Here is an 18,105-nt window from a genome sequence, read left to right on the forward strand (position 1 = left end):
CAGGTGCTTTGGCTGCTATGGCTATTGCTACGCCCCTGCTATTATGTACTTCTGAATCATAGGTGGGTTGACATCCTTCCTAAAAGGCGCTCTTAGCTAGATACAGCTTTGGACAAGGCTAATTTACCTGAGGAAGTGGCCTCAGGCCACAAAACGCATTGTTTTTGTCCTTACTAATAAAGCTGTCTAAACTTTGAACGTAGTCATCATTGAAGTCAAGCTTATACTGTAGTTACCTTCCTTTTAAGCAGTTTTTAGTTTTTTATACTGTTATTGTGCGCCTCAAATGACTAGTTCCATGTGTTTCCACACCGTTTGGGGGGGAGGGGTCCAAATTTTTAGATTTTATGGTATTTAAAATCCTTCCCAAAATATTTTTCTTTTGGAGAAGCGATCACACCTGTACCTCTTAAGGACTGAGAGGGACCAGTACTTCCCCACATGGAATTACAGTATACTGGTTGCAGGTTGGGCCATAACATAACCATAACATAAGAGTGTGAGTACCCATTTCTTTGATTACCTACACTAACTTAATGCTGAAATACTACACCAGATTATACTACACCAGATTGGGTTTCCATTTAAAATAACTTCCTGAGGCTTCCCCCGCCCCCCACCCCCCTCGTCAGGAGTTGTAATCGCGCCCACCGATCTCACCTGTAATCACGGTGAAATGCGCACTTGTAAACTAATGAAAATCACATTGCCCTTTGATTTTCAGTGTATAAGGGCCCTAAGCTTCCCACTAAATACCCCCTCTGTCCCTAACAAATGAAACCACAATATCTTCTCTCCCACATGCAGAGCAGGGTAGTATTTTACCTACTCCAGCACCATGTCGGGTCCATCCTCCTCTTCATAGCAGTCAGTTCAGGGCATCTGGGGAGCCTATAGGCACAGAAGTCTTGGTGCCCTAAACTCTGACTTTTATTGAAATGGCAGATTAGAAAACGGGTTTACCCATCGAACTGCACTGCAGCTGTGTTGGCTGCCCCATTCCCTGGTTGACCATCACATCTCTTCCACATATTCTGTTTGGTACAACTGCAATCACCAGCACTGGCATCATCATTCACCTCCCCCGGAGCATAAAGAGCTGGATGCACAGTCCCATTTAACCCGCTCAGCTCTTTTGGGGTTGGTAACATTAGCGCAGCTACAGGATGACGAGCGTGGGTTTGCGAATATGTGATAGCTGCCTCCTAAGCACACTGGTGCCACTAGGCTATGTTCGTGCCTAGTGTGCCCTCTGCTAAACCTGGCCCTGAGCCAATGTCTACTAGCTGTGCTGACATCTTTATACAGCACCTGTCTAAAGACAGACAGGAGCAGTGTGAATAAGACATTTATTGGAGAATATTAACCACCATGAATAGGACAATAAGCTGAAATAGGTAAAATACTGTACTCTGCTTACGGGTAGACTTGTGGGGGTGGGCTATAGCTCTGGTACAGCACTAGCTATAGTGATACATTAGTAGGAGGAGCAGCAACAGTACTGTACTGAGTTATAACAGGCAGCAATTAGCTAGGATGGATCGCAAGTAGTAGGAGGAGCTGCAATATCATACTGTATCAGGAAAATGCACACGCCCACCTCAACTGTCATCTAGAGTAGACACATAATAATGCACTTGACTTCTGTCCGCCTCCGCGGGAAGTAATCCCCCCTTCACTCACCAGCACAGAGCTGCCTCATTACGCCACACAGCCGTCACGTGACGTGCAGCACAGCGTGTGTATACAGAGAATGTAGCCGGCCGCTATTCATATGAGCTCAGCGCTAATATCCCTCCGCCTGTCAGAGCTCGGTGCTCCGCCCTGCGCAGAGTAACGGTGAGGCGATTTCGGGAAACTCTTCTCCTGTATCAACTTCTCCTGCTGGTGCTTGTAGTTCACCTGCACTATCCTAAAGAGGGTAACCTGAGTACCGCGTGCTCATATATGTGTCTATACATCTCGTAGCTCCCAACTGTCCCTTTTTCCTCCTCATTTGTTCTTTCTATGTAAAAATATATATATTTGCCTTCTAAAAAATGTGTTTGATTGACTCTAAATTTTATTCCCATCCTTTCAATTGATATATTACTAATTTTAAAATGCTAATATGAAGGAAAATGAACCAGGATAGAAAAGACCAGTGTGGTTTGAATTATAAAACAGCATATTTTTCTTATGAAATCTTTATAGTATGCGTGACCAGGGGTGTGTTTAGGGGTGTGGCTTAAGTGTCCCTCTTTCTCATCTCAAAAAGTTGGGAGGTATGCATTCTTATACAGCGTGTGTGTGTGTGTGTGTGTGTGTGTGCGCACAGCGTTTCAATAATGATCCAATTGTGTCACAGTGAGAAACAGCTTCCCTCGCTGTTCTCTGTTGGTCACTGGGACCTTTCTGATAGGGACCGCGTTCCTACCCTGGCACGGGCGCAGCTGTGCTGCAGCCACGCCTGTGAGGTAGCAGCTCCGGCGCTGTACGGCTGAGCATGTGCCTGAAAAGGAGCACAGCCCTGATCAGGATAACGTCAATCCCTTGCAGTTATCTTTGGAGGGTCGCGCTCGAGGACAGGAGGATGCAGAGGCAATGCTAAATGTATTTGGTCCTGACAATAAAGCTTATTTGGATTTGGACTCAAGATCCAGAAGTTCCCCTCCTCTTAGGTAAGTATATGATTTAATACCTGATCTTTGGCTTGAGTACGTTTTAAAGTACCCCTAATCGGGGAACAAATTACTGAATTAAGTCCATGGTGGGCTAGATTAGCTCCTCTTGAGGCTCCAGATGCTGCTTGGGGTCTCCCCATTCCCAATATCCTGTCCTCCGGTCCCCGCATTCCCCATATATGGTCTTACCTCCCGGATGTTACCCTAAGCAGTGCATAATGATTCTGAATTGCGCAGGTGCGCGTTTCAAACTGCACCTGTGCAGTAAACAAAGCACTTGTAAGCAGGCGCTTCTGCTGCGCATTTCAGAAATTGTACCTGTGCGGTTCTAAATCATGCAACGCTGTTTTGGGGTATTCCCAGAAAAGTAATCGGTGGAAGGATCCCGTCAAACTACTTAAAGGGGCAGGGAGCGGTAGCGAACCCAAGGACAACGAGCAGCGTCAGGACATTTAGGAGAAGTTAATCTAGCCCACCACAGTTTTCATTCATTTTTTTCTCACCCCGATTCAGGGGTACAATAACCATTTCAGTACCAGCAGTCTCTCTTAAAGAGACTCAGAGATGTGTCTTCCTGCTGGTTGTTACTTACCCCATAAGCATGGAAATGTCCTTCTCCGTCCTTCCGCAGTCCTCCGTTCAGCTGCAGTCAACTCCCGGTATGCGGCTCAGTCGGACTCAGACTTGCGTAGAAGGTCCGTGCATATGCAGAAGGTCCGCCGCTGACGTCACTAAGCCGCTTACCGGGGAAGATTGCGGCTGAACGGCGGCGCTGAGGAGGACGGCGAGGGACACATCCGTTCTTATGTGGCTGGAGGAAGCCCCTGGTAAGTAAAAATACAGCAGGGAGACTCAGCTCTGAGTCTCTTTGAAGTGTGCCTGAGATCATGAATAAAAAAAATTCATACATGCCTGGGGTTTCCTCCAACCCCCTTCAGCCCGATCGCTCCCTTTCCGTCCTCTTCTGCCTCCTGGATCCTCCGTTATGGCTCCCGGTAGTGGTAGCGCAGTGTGGACGAGCCTGCTGTGGCCGAGCCTGCTCCCCCGCAGGTGCAGAACCCAAAACCCCAACTCTGGAAGTTACTGGGAGCCATAATGGAGGATGCAGAGGAACTGATCTGGAGGAAGCCACAGGTATGTATGATTTTTCTATTTATCATCTCAGGTTCTCTTTAAAGACCAGGGACTGCTGATACAAAAAAACGGAGCTGAAAGCAAACCTGCGACTAAAAAGATAGAGTTAGATACTTACCTATGTAGAGGGAAGTCTGTGGATGCTCCAGAGGCTGCCCACGTTCTCCCGAACCCTACCACTGCTGGCCGGGACTCTATTGTTTGTGGCTCTGCTCCACTCAGTAGGAGCACGACTGTATTGCACATGCGTGAGTATAGCTTGCCAGGAGTACAAAGCCGCTCGAGCACTGAGTGGAGCATGGCTGCAAAAAGATGGAATAGAAAACGTCTGGACAAGCGTACATGTCATTCGGCTACCGGTGAGCTGGACGAAGGGTGAGCAGAATGACAGCTCACCTTGTTGCCTCTCAAATCCCCGGCAGCGTTAATTACTATTCCCCTGCCGAGTTGCTATAATGCTATTCCCCCTCCATGATGTAATCCCTGAATATCCTTCCGCAGGGCACGTAGCATAGCACCAGTGTTGAGCACCAGGTGCAGAAATGACATGATTTAACTGGACTATCCAGAGGCTTCCCTCCACTGAGGTAAGTAACTTTTTATTTTTGCCCGCTTCAGGTTCTATTAATCTCATAGTTTTTGATGATCATTTTCCAGTTTTAATAGATTACTTTTTACTGACTTTTTTTTTTCTTAGTTCATTGTTGATAATGAATGACCCAAGGAACCCAGTCAGTGACGGAGCTACGGGGAGTGATGGACTTGAAGGCAACGAAACAGCGACCAGCAGTGTTGGAATAGCAGGAGGTGTTGTAGCGGCAGACTGCACAGCAGGAAGCAGTTCTATTGCCATACATGTCATCCCTGAGCTTCATGGATTGGAAGGCTCTGCAGCCAGTGCAGCCCCAGCAGACTACAGAACTCATCCCAGCAGCAAGGCTCACACAAAGAGAAGACTGTCTAAGTATACATCAGTCCAGTCTGAGCCAATAGAACGAAATAAAAGTGCACTGAAAGTAGCCAGCAGTATCAGCTATGCGGCCATGGCCAGTGCCAACCTTGATCAGAAACGATTGAGCTTTCAAAGGAGTGCGAGTGGTTTCCAGAGACTGCAGGAGACACTGAAGGGAAAGCAGGTACGAGTATCATACATCTTACCACTTAAAGGAGTAAAACAAACAATTATAAACTTTTTCCTATGTTGCTGTTACTTACTATTGGCAGAGAAAATATGAAGGATCTGTCAGGTTTTGGACTATTCCATTTTCTCATGGGGTGCTCAGTTATTTATTTTTTACAAAGGCACTTCCTGAACTGCATTTGTTCAGTCCAACTGACAACACAGTGTACAAGGGAGTTGCAAAGCTGGCTGACATATTTGTGTAGACCAGTGATCTGCAAACTTGGCTCTCCAGCTGTTAAGGAACTAGAATTCCCACAATGCATTTGCCATTATGAATCAAGACTGTGGCTGTCAGACTCCTGCAATGCATTGTGGGACTTGTAGTTCCTTAAAGGAATCATCCGGCAAAAATAAAAAAAATCAGCATTACTCACCATGGGGCTTTTTTCCAGTCGAAGTGGACCACGTGGCCATGATTGACAGCGGCGCTTCACGCAGGCGCAGTAAGGACGACCCCGAGATTGGGACGGCGGCGGAGAGTTAAGCGGTCAGCGTGGGACAGTTGGCTGCAAGGGGCTGGAGAAAGCCCCAGGTGAGTAAGGCAGATTTTTTTATTTTTTCCTGAAGATTAACAGCTGGAGAGCCAAGTTTGCAGATCACTGGTGTAGACTGTAGAGGCTTTCAGGGGAGTAGTTTTGTAATGAATAAAGGTAATACAGAGAATTTCCCATGATGAGATGAACTAGTCCAGAATCTGTCAGATCTGTTAGCCTAGCAACATTGGAATAAACTTTCTATATTAATAGAAAATTTATGGTGCATTTTGCTCCGGGAGAAATGTACATTTTATATCTATGTATTCTCAATTTTACCTATCCGCTGCTGCCAAATGTCCACTGTGCTTCCGCATTCGTTCCCCATGAGCGGAGCATAGTTCATGGCACACAAGTAATTGCTATATGCCCGCAGCACGTGGGGAACGAATGTGGAAGCGCTGCGGACATTCAACAGGTTGAGTATTTTCATGCATGGGCACTGAGGGGTAGAGATGGCCCGAACCTCTGATTTTCGGTTCGCGAACCGGGTTAGCATACCTCCCGCGAAAGTTCGGTTTGCGCGAACTTTCAGGAACCGCAATAGACTTTAATGGGGAGGCGAAGTTTGAAAACTAGAAAGGCAGCAGGCATGGCATGCACGTCCCGAGGTAATGACCAAAAATAACAATACAGGAGGACTTTCGAGGCCCTGCTGTAGATAACACTGATCACTGATAGACTGTACTACGTGTAACATGACGAGAGTGCAGGTGATGTCGGCTTTCCAGCCCATATGGTCGCCGGGCTGAGGTAGCTGAATGACAGAACAGTGACTGTACAGCTGATCAACTTTGGTCTGTCCACAATGAAGCAACAACCTTATTATCTTTGGTGTGCCCCCCCCAGACACTCCTATAGTCGGCGGTCATTGCTTCATTGTGATACGCAAGCCCCTTCACCGCAGCAAGGTAATGATCACGAAGGGGAATGGGCACATGTACATGACTTTTGTTTTGTTGTTGCAGCCGCAGTGCAGCCAGAAAAATTAGGCAGGCATATACACACACCAGAAAAATTATTATAGCGCCCGCTGCTAGCTTAAAAATTCAGGAATCCGCCTGGAGTCCTAGACCCTGTTGGTGGTGGTGGAGAAGGCAGTCAAGCGGCCTGCGGGCAGAGGTGCTGTGTGGGGAGCGACTTAGTCTTGGGGCAGGCTGCCAGTTACACGGCATGCAGGCAGAGATGCTGTGTGTGGGGACTGTCTTTGGGCGGGCAGTAGCCCTCTGGGATCCATGCCTCATTCATTTTCATAAAGCTGAGGTATTGAACACTTTTGTGACTTAGGCGACTTCTCTTCTTAGTGACAATGCCTCCAGCTGCGCTGAAGGTCCTTTCTGACAAGACGCTTGAGGCAGGGCAAGACAGAAGTTGGATGGCAAATTGGGACAGCTCTGGCCACAGGTCAAGCCTGCGCACCCAGTAGTCCAAGGGTTCATTGCTGTTCACAGTGTCTACATCCACACTTAAGGCCAGGTAGACGGCTACCTGTTGGTCCAGGCGTTGGTGGAGGGTGGATCCGGAAGCGCTAAGGCGAGGCGTTGGACTAAAGAATGTCCACATGTCCGACATCACCATGAGATCGCTGGAGCGTCCTGTCCTTGCCTGTGTGGACATGGGAGAAGGATTACTGGCAGTGGTACCATTATTGCATTGTGCTGTGACATCACCCTTAAACGCATTGTAAAGCATAGTTGCCAGCTTGTTCTGCATGTGCTGCATCCTTTCTGCCTTCTGGTGAGTTGGTAACATGTCCGCCACTTTGTGCATATACCGAGGGTCTAGTAGCGTGGCCACCCAGTACAGCTCATTCCCCTTGAGTTTTTTTTATACGGAGGTCCCTCAACAGGCTGGACAGCATGAAAGACGCCATCTGCACAAAGTTGGATCCAGACGTACTATCCATCTCCTTTTGCTCTTCCTCAGTGACGTCAGGTAAGTCCTCCTCCTCCCCCCAGCCACGAACAATACCACGGGAATGTCGAGCAGCACAAGCCCCCTGCGACGCCTGCTGCGGTTTTTCTTCTGCCGCCGCCTCCTCCTCCTCCAAAGAAACACCTTCCTCATCATCCAAGTCTGACTCCTCTTCCCCACACGACTCTTCCTCCTCCTCCCCCCTCTGTGCTGCCGCAGGTGTTGAGGAAACATCTGAATCTGATGAAAATTGCTCCCACGACTGTTCCTGCCATAACTGTTCCTCTTTACGCTCCTCCACAGGTTGATCCACCACTCTACGCACGGCACGCTCCAGGAAGTAAGCATACCGGATCAAGTCGCTGATTGTGCCTTCACTGCGACTCACCAGGTTGGCCACCTCCTCAAACGGCCGTATGAGCCTGCATGCATTTTGCATCAGTGTCCAGTTGTTGGGCCACAACATCCCCATCTCCCCAGATTGTGTTCTTTTACTGTAATTGTTCAGGTACTGGGTGGACGGCTTTCTCCTGTTCTAGCAGGCAAGAGAACATGACCAGGGTCGAATTCCAGCGAGTCGGGCTATCACATATCAAGCGTCTCACCGGCAAGTTGTTTCTCCGCTGAATGTCCACAAAGCGTGCCATGGCCGTGTAAGACCGCCTGAAATGCCCACACAACTTCCTGGCCTGCTTCAGGACGTCCTCTAAGCCTGGGTACTTTGACACAAATCTTTGAATGACTAGATTCAGCACATGTGCCATGCAGGGTACATGTGTCAGCTTTCCCAAATTCAAAGCGGAAAGGAGATTGCTGCCGTTAGCACACACCACGTTGCCGATCTCCAGCTGGTGCGGGGACAGCCACTGATCCACCTGTTTGTTTAGAGCAGCCAGGAGAGCTGGTCCAGTGTGACTCTCCGCTTTGAGGCAAGACACGTCTAAGATGGCGTGACACCGTCTTACCTGGCATGCAGCGTAGGCCCTGGGAAGATGGGACTGTGTAGCTGGAGAGGAGATCGCAGCACCAGTAGAGTTGAACTGCCACTCAGCCAAGAAGGAGGAGGAGGACGACAGCGAAGAGGATGTAACAGGAGGAGAGGAGGTGGCAGGAGGCCTGCCTGCAAGCCGTGGAGGTGTCACAAGTTAGTCCGCTGCACAGCCACGTACTCCCTGCTTGCCATCGGTCACCAGGTTGACCTAATGGGCTGTATAAGTTTTATGCCTGCCCTGACCGTGTTTGGCAGACCAGGCATCCGTGGTCAGGTGGACCCTTGACCCAACGCTGTGTGCCAGAGATGACACCACTTACCTCTCCACTTCATGGTACAGTTTGGGTATCGCCTTTATAGAGAAATAATTGCGGCCTAGTATCTTCCACTGCGGTGTCCCAATGGCCACAAATTTACGGAAGGCCTCAGAGTCCACCAGCTTGTATGGTAACAGCTGGCAAGCTAACAGTTCCGCCACGCCAGCTTTCAGACGCCGGGCAAGGGGGTGACTGGCAGAAATTGGCTTCTTCCGCTCAAAGATTTCCTTCATGGACACCTGGCTGCTGTGGGCAGAAGAGGAGGGGCGGAATGGAGGAGGGTGGCTGTGAAGGTGCAAGGGAGAAAGCGGCTGAAGATGCTGCACCTGAAAGAAGAGAAGGAGGGTGGCTTTTCTTTTGTGTGCTGCTTTTGCTCAGGTGCTCTTCCCATTGCAGTTTGTGCCTTTTCTCCATGTGCCTTCGTAAGGCACTTATCCCTATGGGAGTGTTGGCCTTTCCACGGCTCAATTTTTGGAGGCAGAGAGAACAGATGGCATTGCTCCGATCTGAGGCAGACGCATTAAAACATTTCCAAACCGCTGAGCCCCCCCTGGGGTGATGGCACTATGGTGGCATCAGCAGCTTTTGTTGAAGGGCATGTTGGCTGGCTGTACATAGGTGGCGATACATGGCGCCGGACACTGCCACCAGCTGTTTCTGACGACGAGCTCCCCCTGCTTCTTTCAGGAACTCGTTTCCTTCCACTCCTCTCTGACTCCCCCTCTGAACTGTCCCCTTGGTCATCTTGTCTCTTAGGAACCCATGTGGGATCCGTATCATCATCATCATCATAATCATCCTGCCCAGCTTCTCTTGCCTCAGACACCTCAAAAATTGCACCAACAGCAGGTACTTCATCTTCACACGTTACCTCCAATATGTTGCCGCCTAACTCAGACATAGGAGGTGTTGTAACTTGCTTAGCGCCTTCATCTGGTTGTAACAATAATGGCTGTGAATCAGTTAATTCCCCACCAATTAACTCCTGCGAAGTGTCAAATTCAACAGATGTGGTGCTTGTAGTAGCGCTGGTGGCTGCGGAAGATGAGGTGTTCTGTGTTAAATAGTCAACCACGTCCTGACAATCTTGGAAGTTGATGGGACGTGCCTTCTTCTGAGCACTGTACTTTGGTCGAGGGCAGCACGAAATCACATCAACACGACCTCGCTCAGACCTGCCGGGTGGCCTTCCTCTGGGTCTGCCTCTACCTCTGCCTGTTTTGTACGTTGTGTCCATATTGGGGGGAATAAAGTGAAAGGTATGCACTGACTTGACTAATACAATGTGCAGTCACACAGGTGCAGTTAACAGGTATGCTCGGAGTGGTATATCACACTGCGTGCACTCACGTAGGTAGGTGGGTGCACTGAACACAACAGGTAGGTGTATGCAGTGATGGGTGTTACAATGTGCACCTGTCACACACAGACAGGTAGCGGACAGGCACAGTGACACTGCGTGCGCTCAACTCACGTAGGTAGGTAGGTGCACTGTGAACAACAGGTAGGTAGGTATATCCTGTAATGGGTATTACAATTTGCACCTGTCACACACAGACAGGTAGCGGACAGGCACAGTGACACTGTGTGCGCTCATGTAGGTAGGTGGGTGCACTGTGAACAACAGGTAGGTAGGTATATGCAGTGATGGGTATTACAATGTGCACCTGTCACACACGGACAGGTAGCGGACAGGCACAGTGACACTGCGTGCGCTCACGTAGGTAGGTGGGTGCACTGTAAACAACGGGTAGGTAGGTAGGTAGCGTTCCGCACAGCAGAGCAGAATGACATTTTTTTCTTTTGAAACGTACAACAGATGTCTTTCCCTCTCTGCTGAGTGAAAACAAGCCCATCACCCACATTTAATTAACTTGTTCAAAAGAATTCCTTGCTGGCCAGGGACACAGAGGTGTGAAACCTAGCCAGAATCTGGGTGTCATAAATCAAAGGGTGTTGCTCTGGCTGGTCAGACTCAGATGCTAATTGAGCCCCAAAAGTTCCTTTCCACACAGGAAGGACTAAGGCAGCTTTCCCAGCGGGAGTCCGGCCGAAGCGGCACCGCTGGGGAACAGGTTTAAATGCATATGGTTTTTAATTTCGGTCTGTTACATGAAAACCGTGTATAGCACAGCTATGAAATTAATATAGTCTTGTTCGTTAAAATCTGCCCAATGTGCTAATATAAAAATCATAACCCTAACTTGTCGGTTATTGGTGTACGACCCTCCTTGGGGACAGGTCAGCCTAACACCCTCAGGCAAGATGGCATATTAATCGGTATTTTCTGACAATTATGAATCTGCTATCCACCCAAATATGACATGTATAGTTTCTGAGTTACAGTATTTTACAAGTTAAGCTCAAAATCCTCCTAGGAGGAGGTGGACTGTCATTGGTGGGTAATTCAGAGGGGGCAGGCGTTGCACACCCCCAAACCAGTTTCATCAAAAGCACATTGCCAGCAGGCGTACTTCAGTCCTTCAAATCCTATCTTCACGAGAGCCTGCTGCTGCTAACCAAAGGGCCATGTAGTTAGCGGCCATCTTGGAACTGTAACATCTGCTTGGATTACAAAATATACTTAAAGGCCTATGATTCTGAAACCAAGGACTATGCATTTCGGCTAAGGGCCTGTTTCCACTACACCCAGATTGGATGCAAAAAAACTGACTCCAATGAATGCCTATGGGAAAATCTGCATCAGAAAAATCACGTTTAGTGGAAACAGGCCCATAGACATTCATTGGAGTCAGTTTTTCTGCATCCATTCTGCATCCAATCTGCGTGTAGTGGAAACAGGCCCTAAGTAAACCTTTTCACAATTATTCCCTTTTATTTTAAGCTTTGTGTGTATATGTTTATTGGTGTATGTAAATGTGTGTAATGCATTTTTGTTATTAAACGTTTAAAAATCGTTTAGCGGTTATGACCTGTTGCTGAACATACACAATCGTACTTACTCCTCCGAAAACGTTACCTTGTGTTCTAGAGTATCTTGTATTTATAACCCGGATGTTTGAATCAGGCACAGATAAACAGGTCTGGCGCCGATCCCTGCATACAGCTAAGGGTTAACTTACAGTGTTCGCAATGTGCTAAAATATTTACAGTCCTGTGCTGACTCACAAGTGGTGGCAAGCTTTTGAATTGTACTTGTGTAGCAAATCTTTTGGAGTCAGGACGCTCCTCTCAGCTAGTCGGTTCATAGACTGCGAATCCACATATGGGCATTTATGCGCAAAACAACAGCGAGACCGAGGTTCTGACTCTGAGTGATTGACCCGATCAAAGACCAGCCTGTGCGGTCTATGACAGGGTGCACTGTGAACAACAGGTAGGTAGGTATATGCAGTAATGGGTATTACAATGTGCACCTGTCACACTCAGATAGGTAGCGGACAGGCACAGTGACACTGCGTGCGCTCAGCTCACGTAGGTAGGTGGGTGCACTTTGAACAACAGGTAGGTAGGTATATGCAGTAATGGGTATTACAATGTGCACCTGTCACACACACAGGTAGTCAGTAAATGTGCTGGGCCTGGCAGTGGCACGCACACAGTATGAATTATTAAGGCTGTCTGTGCAACACAAGTGTCAGTGGGACACACAGAAAAAAAATAGATCTCAAGAACAAGATTAGCTCTCAAAAGAGCTGTTGTGGGGTGCTATTTTAGCAATAAGAATCAGCAAGGAGCAAGCTAAGAAGCCTACAAGAGCCTAACTAATCTTTCCCTATGAGAGTCAGCAGCAGCAGCTGTCCCTTCTCTATTTACTGCAGGCACACGAGTGAGTATGATGGCCGGCGGTGCCTGCCTTTATAAGGGGGGGGGAGTGGCTCCAGGAGGGAGTGTAGCCTGATTGGCTACAATTTGCCTGCTGACTGTGATGTAGAGGGTCAAAGTTGACCCTAATGGTGCATTATGGGGGGAACCGAACTTCCGGAAAAGTCCACGTTCACTGGCGAACGCGAACCACCAGAAGTTCACAGACGAACCGTTCAGGGCCATCTCTACTGAGGGGGCACAAATACCAGCGGGATGGGAACCTTGAGTTTGGGCAGCCTTGTTAATCGTCATGGTTTTTCTGTATAAATCGTTAGTTGTTACGATAAAAAATGTCAGTTAAATATATCATATAGGAGACACACACATTGATATTTGAGAAGTGAAATGAAGTTTATTGGATTTACAGGAATCACCAAAGGTCCACACCATCCAGTATTCAAATGTCTTTATTTATAGCCCTTAGTAAAAGACATCATTAAAAACAGATCTGCAAGCTGATGACGCACAGGCGTTTCGACCCTTCTTTCTCAAATCATTGCAGAGTCTGACAATCTGTTACACATACCATACATCTTTTATAGGTCTCAAGAGGACCTCATGGAAGACTTGTAATTTACATATTCCCAAGTGAGATTCACCAATCACAAAATACAATGACTTCTCACAACAGTATATTAAATTCTAGTTAAAAATCATTTTAATTCTCAAATCTAGTATAAATTCACATTGTAGTCATTTTAAAACACGTAATGATTTTTAAATGACTAGAAAGTGAATTTATACTAGATTTGAGAATTAAAATGATTCTCAAATCGCTAACCACTACGCCACCGTGCTGCCCAAGCATTGGACCAATCACAGAATGCAGAATGTTTCAGTTGAAATTGTATAACTGCAGTAATTTTAGGACAAACAAAAGACATTGGCCTCAATTCACTAAGCTTAACTCCTGTCTTTAATAACTCTTCAGAGCTGTTTTACAGTTATCTCAATTATATCACCATGGTGATAACTGTAAAACAGCTCAGAAGAGTTATTAAAGACAGGAGTTAAAGAGAACCTGAACTGAAAATAAAAAGTAAAAATAACCATACACAGGACATACTTACCTCCTGTGTAGTCTTCAATCTTTCTCCTTTTCTGCGTCCCATTTGTCCACTGTGATCAACAGAATTCTCTGTCCTCCATTTTAAAAATGGCCATTACCCCATAACAGCTTCCTGGTCAGCACACTGTTAAACTGTAACATCACCCACTTGAGCCATAGGGAAACATGGACATTACCTTGCACATTCAGTTGTAACTGACAGCTGCTGAAATATAACTGACAGCAACTGGTATCTTTCGGTTCTGACAAAATATTGTCAGAACTGGAAGGGATCACTGTAAGAAGAAAATGGTGAGCTTCTGAGAGGAACGGACGGTGAGGTTAGTATGTAATATTCATTTGCAGCTATTTCATGTGTTTATTTTAAATAATTTTACTCACTTCAGGTTCCCTTTAAGCTTAGTGAATTGAGGCCTTTGTCTTCTAGAATCATTAGGTCAATCACAGAATGCTGATTTTTTTTCTGTGGTACTCACATTTCCATGGAAAATTTGGGCCAATCAGAGAATGAAATTTTTTCTGTGGAAATTTGATTAGAGCTACTTTTTTTTTTTTTTTTTACAATGAACTAACTTTATTGGAAAAAAAAAAAGACATTACACGGAATCGCAAAAGACATTTTTTTTTTCTGGAAGAGGAAGTTTTTTGAATCGTAAATCTGAATTTCAAATCATCCCTAGAATAAAAACACACAAAAAAATACAAAAACTTGCTTTGACACATGAAACACAATTGGACTAATTTAGTTAAATCATTTAACTCTTTATATACAAAAATTAGCTGCGCTTAAATGTCCCAGCACACAGTCCTTGCACAAAGCAGGTAAACAGCAATGCAAACAAGGCCGCACTTCTCTTCTATCAGAAGGGCAAGGATAATCCATTTCAGTGAGTAACCACCCCAAGCATTGGCCACTCACCGTTAACCACGTCACATCCAGACCTTCTTTTCCCCTTATGGACCAGAGCAGTTTTGATGCTACTCACGACACCTAAATGACCTAGGTATCGTTTTTTTCAGGATATGCTAGACTTTCATAGGGGGTATTTTGACCCAAGAAAAAAAAAATTATTTGCATTTTAATGTGAAGGAGGGAATGAAAAATTCCATTAATTTGTAGGTTTCACCAAAAGAATGAATAAATAAAAAAAATGCTACAGTAGATAACAAACATGCCACAAGTATTACTACCCCCAAGGATAGATAGCCAGGTGTTTCCCCAGTATCAGCCCCTCCCAGTATAGCCAGATGTGCCCCCAATATCAGCCCCCCAGTATAGCCAGATCTGTTCCCCGTATTTGCTAGCCCCCCATATAGATAGACAGATGTTCCCCACGGAATAGGGCCCACCATTATAGCAATATGTGTCCCTGGGATCAATATTCCCCATTGTAGCCAGATGTGCCCCCAGGATTAGCGCCTGCTCCCCATTATAGCCAATTGTGCCCCCATTGGTAGGTTATGGCCCCCAGTACCATCAAATGTGCCTCCCATTATTAATTCCCCACCCCCTGTTACCCTGATGGGCCCCAAAATACATTTCAACCCCCCCTTTCTGAATACTACCCCCACCCTCTGTTATGGGTAGCCAGATGTGCCCCCCTACTATTCTGCCCCCTTCGTGGCCAGATCGATAAAAAAATGCCCCTGCGAGCAGAATATCTCACCTTACCTGGTTCCTGCGATCATCCTTCAGTCCCAGCTTCCATTCACCGCTCTGCACTCAACCCTGTGATACCGAACAACCGGGTCCCGGCTTGATGACATCATCAAGCCGGGACCCGGATATTCGGCATCACAGGTCTGAGTGCAGTGCGGTGAATGGAAGCTTGGGCTGAAGGTAGATGGCAAGAACCAGGTAAGGAGAGATATTATCCTTGCAAGGGCATTTTTTAATCGATCTGGCGCGGAGGGGGAGAGATGAAGGATCACCGCTGTTGCTACAGTGGTGATCGTTCATCCGCCGGGGGGGTCACTAATTGGCTACAAGGGAACATTTTCCCTTTCACCAATTAGTAAGGCAGCTGACAGTGCCGGGGGGTGCGCACTGAAGCGCACCCGATCGTGCACAGCAGGGCTGCAAGCAAGTCAGTATATCTACGTCATGGTGGCTTGGAGGGTGCCACAGGTGACGTAGATATACTGTAGCAGTGGACAAAGTGGTTAATTTATGACCCTCTGTCAGATGGGTCTTCAACGCTTATGGGGTCATCTGGCCACACCCTGCCATATAGAGAATACTTGTCCTTGGCTTCCAAGCTGCTGTTGCTAGTTCATATCACCTTAAAAAAGACATACCAGAGGTCCCATAGCGGACTATGCAGGCGCAGTAGATCTGCGTAGTCCGCTCCAGTCAACCTGGTGGTGATCGACAGCGCCGCTCGCGCAGGCGCAGTACAGGGCGACCTGGAGGTCGGCCTGACATCATTGCCGGGTACCGGGATGGAGCTGCGGTGAACGACTGCGTGCAGAGCTGCGGCGAGGGACATGCTGGGAGCTTGGGGCTGGAGGAAGTCCCAGGTAAGTAGCGCTTATTTTCTTACTTTAGCCTGATAACTCCTTTAAGAGGTAGTGGGCGTAAACTATGGAGTTAAGTGGTTTGCGGCCACACATCGCGCACAGACCTTCTCAGTGCACACGCGGCGCGGTGTGCCGGTAATAGTTCACAGTGCGACGACGATAACGTTGCATCCGCTGCCCTGTAAACGTCGCACCAGGTGCGCCGAAAACGGCGCATCGGGTGCCCTCTGAAGCAGCGTATTAATGCGCTTCAGTGCGCACACACTATTACCGGCGCACCTGAGCGGGGCTGTGCGCGATGTGTATGCGCAAACCACTTAACTCCGTGGTTTGCGCCCACTACCTCTTAAGGCCCACTAACCGGCTTAGCGCCGGTTAGTGAATCAAGCTGTAGATGTGCCCCCTACTTTGATTCCTATTGTGTACTGAACAGTACACAGAGGAAGTTATATGTATGCTTTACTTTCTCTTTTGTCAATGACCTTGGCATCTGATGCCAGAGCCTTTTTGTGTCGTGTAGAGTGATCTTTCAGGATCAACGTTTCTGTTGTCATATAGTACAATCTGAACAACCTGATGGAAAATACATTTGTTGTCTAAAAATTGTACTGTTAATGGGCTCCTTCAGTGTCCTCTTTGTATCTGGATAAAAAAGTATTCCAGTATGGAAAATCCTGTAAGAGGATGCAAAGCTCTACAGTGTATCTGAGTCCGTACAAAAATCCTCCGGCTCCTCGACTCCGACTTCTCTAATTTGCATATTATAATTTTGTTAATTAAAAGTATGTAACATGAAATGCATCTCTTAACTGCCAATCAGGCATGGTCGGAATAGCCGATTTCCGTTTCCGGCACAATTCCGCATTCCGACATATAGAAATTCCGTTACCGTTCCATTCCGACGGTATACCGGGTCAGTTCCGCGGAATTCCGATTTACACAGAATTCCGTCGGAAAAATTTTAAAATCTCTCCTCCTCCTCCTCCAGTAGGGAATTGCAGATTTTCAAAACAGCTTATATACCATAGCTGGGATATGAACCCAGAACCTAGTGTGTAGTAGGTATCTGTCTTACCCTCTAGACCATGACCCACACTACATGCTAAAGCTGCCGGTAGCATAAACCATACTTCCATTATGATCAATTCGATAGAAAAAGTAGCATGATTAAGGATTTGTACTTTTTGAAAAGCATGCTTATTTATATACCATAGCTGGGATTTGAACCCAGAACCTAGTGTGTAGTAGGTATCTGTCTTACCCTCTAGACCATGACCCACACTACATGCTAAAGCTGCCGGTAGCATTAACCATACTTCCATTATGATCAATTCGATAGAAAAAGTAGCATGATTAAGGATTTGTACTTTTTGAAAAGCATGCTTATATACCATAGCTGGGATTTGAACCCAGGACCTAGTGTGTAGTAGGTATCTGTCTAATTCTTCAGTATGTGAAAGCCCAGCCAGCTCAGAGGACGATTTATCCAGCTTGTAAAAGAGAAGAGAGAAGCTGCCCTAATCTAAATAATACACAGGCAGTGTGCATAGAGGGGCCTGGAAGGGGGAGTTCATAGCAGAACCACAACACTGAAGAACTTGGCAGCCTTCCAGACACAGGCCGACAAGTCTGACAGGGGAAAGATACATTGATTTATTACAGAGACTGTGATAGTAGAACGTGCTGCAGTAAGCCAGAACACATTAGAATAGCTTTTTGAACTTGTAGGATGATAAAAAACAGGATGCAATTTTTGTTACAGAGTCTCTTTAATGGTTTTCAACCTTGGGAGGACTGCTCTTCCCTCTGTGCAAATCAAAGAAGGATCCATGTGCATATCCTCCAATCACAGTGCCTACTGCTCTGCTCCATGACTGGCCGGGATGGTCTCAGGGGCGGGGCCATGGCTGCCTTTTTTGAGACCATCCCGGCCAGTCATGGAGCAGAGCAGTA

General features: G+C 47.0%; 1 protein-coding gene across 4 annotated transcripts in view; it reads left to right on the forward strand.

Annotated features, from left to right (window-relative positions):
• Window positions 1-1,624: 1,624 nt before the first annotated feature.
• Window positions 1,625-18,105, forward strand: part of DNAH8 (dynein axonemal heavy chain 8) — a 491,368-nt gene continuing 474,887 nt past the window's right edge. The window contains exons 1-3 of one of the 4 annotated variants that reach the window (XM_068232705.1): window positions 1,625-1,921; window positions 4,299-4,384; window positions 4,495-4,933. In XM_068232705.1, coding sequence (XP_068088806.1) covers window positions 4,508-4,933 — 426 coding nt within the window. In that variant the 5' untranslated portion in view covers window positions 1,625-1,921; window positions 4,299-4,384; window positions 4,495-4,507. The remainder of the gene's footprint in view (window positions 1,922-4,298; window positions 4,385-4,494; window positions 4,934-18,105) is intronic. The other 3 variants (XM_068232709.1, XM_068232706.1, XM_068232710.1) reach the window with 3 other exon arrangements.

This window comes from Hyperolius riggenbachi, chromosome 4, assembly GCF_040937935.1.
Source record: "Hyperolius riggenbachi isolate aHypRig1 chromosome 4, aHypRig1.pri, whole genome shotgun sequence".
Classification (NCBI taxonomy): domain Eukaryota; kingdom Metazoa; phylum Chordata; class Amphibia; order Anura; family Hyperoliidae; genus Hyperolius; species Hyperolius riggenbachi.